General features: G+C 58.5%; 1 protein-coding gene across 1 annotated transcript in view; it reads right to left on the reverse strand.

The window, feature by feature from the left end:
- The window catches only part of AQP8 (aquaporin 8), a 4,417-nt gene extending 1,277 nt beyond the window's left edge, over positions 1–3,140 (reverse strand). Inside the window, exons 1-3 of the mRNA XM_010002600.1 lie at positions 2,884–3,140; positions 1,161–1,287; positions 129–343 (exon numbers count right to left, since the gene is read on the reverse strand). Of these exons, the coding sequence (XP_010000902.1) occupies positions 129–343; positions 1,161–1,287; positions 2,884–3,140 (599 nt within the window). The remainder of the gene's footprint in view (positions 1–128; positions 344–1,160; positions 1,288–2,883) is intronic.
- Positions 3,141–5,590: the final 2,450 nt, after the last annotated feature.

The following is a 5,590-nucleotide window of genomic DNA, read 5'->3' on the forward strand; positions in this document are numbered from 1 at the left end:
CAGCCCTGGTGCTGTGCTGCGAGGGGGCACATTGCACCCCACCCCATCCCACCCCACTTCATCCCATCCCATCCCATCCCATCCCACCCCACCCCATCCCATCCCATCCCTGCCCCAGGCGAGCTCACCCGGCCAGGACGGCGGCCACGACCACGAAGCTGACGTGCAAGGGCACCAGTGGGGTCCTGGTCTTGCCGTTGATGGCTCCCATGCAGACCACGAGGATGAGGAAGGTGGTCATGACAATCTCAGCCACGAGGGCAGCAGGGATCTGCCCGTCCTCCGCGATGCTGCCGAAGGCTCCCCCGTGGGAGGCCAGGAACCGCTCGCCCGCCACCGCGGCCTGCGGGGGAACCCCCTTGGCGCCATCCAGGCTGCACATTGCAGGCTGGTGGAAGGGGCTGTGCTCCCTGGCAGGGCAGCGTGGGCGGGCGCAGCACCGGGTTAAAGAGGAGCTAATCTCCTCGCTTTCCTCCTGGAAGCCAGCCCTAAGCGCCTGGCGAGTATAAACACATGAGGGAAGGCTCTGAGCTTCTCCTGAGATAATGAGGCAGCCACAGCTCTCCCGGTGGGATGAGCCTCACCCAGCAGGGCGCTGAGGTCTGTGCTGCTGGATGTGGGACTGCCAGGCCCCTGGGAACGGGCAGCACCAAGGCAAATTCACCTCGCAGCGCTCTGCCGTGAGCAGCACTGCCCGCAAACACCGCCCGGGAAAGTGGCTGGAGCTGCAGGGGTACCACACGTCATGCTGTGCCCAGTTAGGGCACCATGGCAAACCTCTGGAGAGCAGCTGCTGTCATGAATGACTTAGCCCTCTGCATGACACCCCTGCATCTGGCAGCACCGGCCCCACTGCGGCGTGGGTGAGATGTCTGAGTCCTGCAGGCAGACCATGAAAGCAGGTGGGGGGAGGAGTGAGGTGCCTGGACCTCCAGGTGCCAGACAAGCCCCACACCCACACAGCAACCCCTGAGCTGTGTCACCACGTGAGAAGTCACTGCTGTTAATGACATGCAGAGCCGAGGCACCGGGTGCCCCTCCCTGGCACACGCAGCTGCTGGAGACCCCGGGGCTGGGCAGAAGGTTGGGGCTGGCTGGGCCAGATCTGGAGGGGAGACCCTGAACTCCAGCATCAGCCCTGGCTCCCCGGGTGTCCATACCTTTGCCAAGCCAGCTCCTATCATCCCTCCACAGAGCTGGGAGCCCCAGTAAGGAAGGAGCATCGTGATGTTCATCCCACCGACCAGCCACACAGCCAAGGACACGGCAGGATTGAAGTGGGCTCCACTGCAAAAGGGAGAGGAGCATCAGTGAGTTCACCCCCAGGTTGGGGCTCACCCCAGCACGGGGTTCCCTCCATAATTGTGCTGCCATGAGCTGGAGCCACAAATGCTTTTTCAGTCTTTCCCTTGCCCTGATACTTGTTTTCCTTCAGTTACTGATGTGGTGCTGCTCCCTGTTCCTGGAAGGGAACAAGTGCTGGCAGAGCAGGGCTGGGATCACCTCCTGGTGACAGCACCACTGCTGGGATTTTGGGGGTTTATCTCCCTCTGCTTGATGCAAAACTGAAGGCACCCAGGTCTCCCCACACCATCACCCTGCCCACCACGGCCCCTGGCAGCAGCGCTCGCCTCGTTACCGGACTTTAATCAATCATCTTGAAGACCACGTGCAAGACAAACTCAGATGCCTTCTAATTAAAACATATTACCGTGGGACACGCATTAATGAACAAGTTTCATAACCAATCAGCCCTAATAATAATTGCTGGTGCAGGCGATGAGTCAGAGTGTCTAGGAACTATAATTACATCTTCTTCTCCAGATGTAATTAAAGGCCCATCATACCAGAGCAAGAAATGGTGCTGTTTAAGGTAGAAAACATCTTGACTGGACGGGGCTCTGGCTGCAAATGCCCCTGGGAAGGGTGGGAGCCCTGGAGCTGAAGGAGAACCTGTCTGCAAATAACCCCAGCAGAGCAGCCTCCTGCCTGCAGCGTGGCCCTCGGCCCCAGCTGGGCTCCTCTCGGATACAGATCTCTAAAGCCTGACTTTAGACTAAAACAGGACCCTGAGCCAGCTCCTCCTGGCTTTGGAGCTTATGGGGCAGCCCCAGGATCCCCGGGCCCCTCTGCAGCCCCTCAGCACAACCCCCTGAGCTGCTGCCGTCCTTGGCTGTGCTGGGGGCTCGGGGAGCAGTGACACCCAGCTCAGCTGCACCAGCCTTCCCCCTTACCCCTCCTAATCAGGGGCTGAGAATTGATCAGTCTGTTTGCTCCGGGCCCCGGGGCTCACACTGAGCCCGGCTGACCCTGCCAGGGGGGTTGTGTCCCAGCCCGACACGGAGCCAGCCAGAGGAAAGGCAAGGAAACTCCACAGGGGCTGTTTCAGCTTCTTCCTTCAGGGTGAGCCTGTGTCTTAGCGTCAAACAGCAGCATTTTCAATAAGCAGGTTTGTCTAAAAATGTTGCTTTTGAGGAATTGAAACCATTTGTAAATGGAATCCAAATATTCCTCCTGAAAACACCCAGGGGAGAAGCACATTTGGATCAAAATGTTTTGTTCTGGCATCCTTATAAAGGAAATGCCTCCTTTCCAGAGCAGTGCTTCTGTCCCAGCTTTCACCATTTTTATCAAAAAAGGGCTAGAAATAGAAGGTTGCAATGGAAAGCCAAGCAAAGTGCCCCAAACCCAGGGTGTTATGGACCAACCACCACCTGAGCGGCTGTACTGGTAACTCTGAGGTCATCAATATTTGGGCAGGAACAGGTCTAAAGGCAGCGGGTGGGGAGGTGTGGGGCAGGAGCATCTCCTGCAGCCGGGCCAGCCCACCCTGCTGAGGGGTGCCCGGGGGGGCAGCAGCCCCTGCTCCCAGCTCTCCCTTACCTGATGTCAGCAGCGGTGGCGATGGCGGCTGCCAGGGCCAGCCCGTGCCCCAGGGCGGGCTGCAGCCTCCCCGTGCCCTGCACGTCCTCCAGCGCTGACAGGCAGCCCGTGAAGATGAAGAGGGCAGTGCCCAGCAGCTCAGCCACGCAGGGCTGGAGGTACCGCTCGTACCAGTGAGGCTGCGAGGGCTTGGGCTTCATTTCGATGTCCATCATGGCCTCCTTCCCAAAGGGGTGGCCGCCCTCGGCGGTGGCCATGGACGCAGTGGGGACAAAGGAGGCAGAGCCCTGGTGGCACCTGGTCCTGAGATGCTGTTGAGCAGAGGACGGGAGGAGCTGGAAACGCAGGCTCAGGTCTGGGAGGGGTCCTGGTGCTGGGATGAGGCCTCTCGAGGAGCACCCCACTTGTCCCACTGGAAGGCTGGCAGGCTCCTCCTGACCTATATGAAGAGGCAGGGGACGGGAGGCTCTACAACATGGATTGGATTTGCATTCCTTAAAAAAAAAAAAAAAGGAGCACTAAAAGTTGCTGGGCCAGCCCCAGGGATATAAAAGCCCTTTATCACTGCCCAGCCTCGGTTCAAGGCTTCGCCCTTTTTTCCCCCAGTGGTTTTTTTTTTGTTGCTGCTGTTTGAAGGTTTTCTGCCAGGGCTCAGGACGTGCCCCCTTTGGTGCAGCCGCTCAGCACCTGCACAGAGCCCACTGGCCTCCTCTGCCCAGCTGCTTTTACCTGCTCCTGCTGCCCAGAGCAGCACGTGGCAGCAGGACCACGGGGCACCGCGTGCGCGGGGGCACGCACGGAGCCAGCAGTGCCCTGGGAAAGGCTGACGTGGCTCTGGGGAGGGAAAAACAACTCCTCGAGAAAAATCCCTCCTGGCCAAGGCTTGGCTCTCAGTAATTAAGTCTGAGCTCAGGCACAACACAGCAGGCAGGAGCTCGTCCTGCCATGGGGCAGCTGGGGGCCCTGGAATGCGTCTGGAGGGGGATGCACAAGGAGCAGTAGGGAAGGCTGCACCCTCAGAAAAGGTGTCCAGAGGCAGAGGAGGCAAATCAAAACTTCTCAGAGCCAGCCCAGGACTGGGAGTCATGTCCAGGCTCAGGTGTGGAGGGCAGACACCTCCTCCTAAAGCCACCAGGTGTTGGTGCCCTTGTGCCTGGCAAACATGGGATTTACTTTGTGTTGCTCCAGTCACAGCTGGAAGGCAGGATCAGCATGGAGAGCTCTACCAGCAAAGCTCTTCCTGCCCACTCCAGAGGAGGCAAAGTGAGCAATTCCCCTCAAGTCACCAAAGGAGCCAGCCTGAGCCACAGTCACAGCCTGTTCCTCTAACCCCCAGCCCACGTCCCACCCAGGGCTCCTGCAGTGGGGGCTGTACCTCCCTCGCACTGCTCCCCAGGTAAAGGTTGCTGGGTGCCTGGAGATCCACTGGCAGCTTTGGAAGTTGTTCCAACACCTAACCCAAAACCTTCCCAAACCCCCACTGCACCCCATAAAGGATCATGGCCTGGAAAGCCAGAGAAGCTGTGGCTGCCCCATCCCTGCAAGTGTTCAAATCTAAGTTGGATGGGGCTTGGAGCAACCTGGTCTAGTGTGAGCTGTCCCTGCCCATGGCAGAGGGTTTCAGGTCCCTTTCAACCCAAACCATTCTATGACTCCAGGACTCCAGCACAGGCTGTGGAGCTGCAGGTGAGGGGGACTGGCCAAGGCCACAGCCTGGCAGGGGACACCGGGCACTGCTGCACAGCCTGGGCAGTGACAGGCACAGCAGAAACTGCCCTGGAGATGGAAATGCTCTGGTCTCTGGAGCACAGCTGGCACCAAGCAGTGGGAACACTCCATCCATCCATCCATCCATCCATCCATCCATCCATCCATCCATCCATCCCAGGGGCTGCAGCCCACCCACTGCAGCACTGCCCCTCCTTGAGCAATCGCCTCCCAGGGTCCATGTTTGTGGTGGGTCATTAAGGACTGGGGGCTATAGATATATTTTTCCCTCTTGTAAGCAAGGGTAAAGAACGTTGTGGATGTTTTATGATGTTTTCACAAGACACTGGGGATGGGAAGGAAATTTCCACTTGCCTGTCCCAGAGGGCTGTTGCTGGCCACCCAACAGACAAGGGTCAGGCCAGAGCTATGAGAGAATCCCAGCTCAGGCACCTCTACGTGAGCCCGTGTCAACTCATTTCTTCTCCCAAGAACTTGTTTCCTACAGACAAAGTCTTGGCAGGAGGTCGTAGAAATCACTGGAACATGGAGAGCGAGGGCAGGGACTGGTTGGTCCATGGACCCCCTCATTGAACCCCTGCATGGACTCGTGGACCAGGAAAATACCTGATTCCATCTCATCAGTTTGCAGAGCCCGGGCACCTTCAGCAGGTTCCCAGTAAGTACATGGAATTCACCTGCCACCACATCTCCCAGCACAACCAGAGGAGGGTTTCATTGGGAAGGATTTTAACTCAGGTAAAAGGAATCCAGGTTTAATTTATTTTTCAGGGCATTTATGACGAGAGATCAATGTAACACACACCCAGGTTTCACCTGGTGCTGGTTCCCAGCAGCTCTGGCTGCACCAGCCACCCTGGCAGCACCAGCCACCCTGGCAGCAGGTCCCTGCACCAGGGGCTGAGCTGCCCGGACCAGCAGCAGCCCCGGGGACCAGCCCAAGGCTCTGCTGGCCCCCGGACGCTGCTGCATGGACTCG

The sequence above is a fragment of the Chaetura pelagica genome, unplaced genomic scaffold (assembly GCF_000747805.2).
Source record: "Chaetura pelagica isolate M959 unplaced genomic scaffold, ChaPel_1.0 scaffold438, whole genome shotgun sequence".
In the NCBI taxonomy this organism is placed as follows: domain Eukaryota; kingdom Metazoa; phylum Chordata; class Aves; order Apodiformes; family Apodidae; genus Chaetura; species Chaetura pelagica.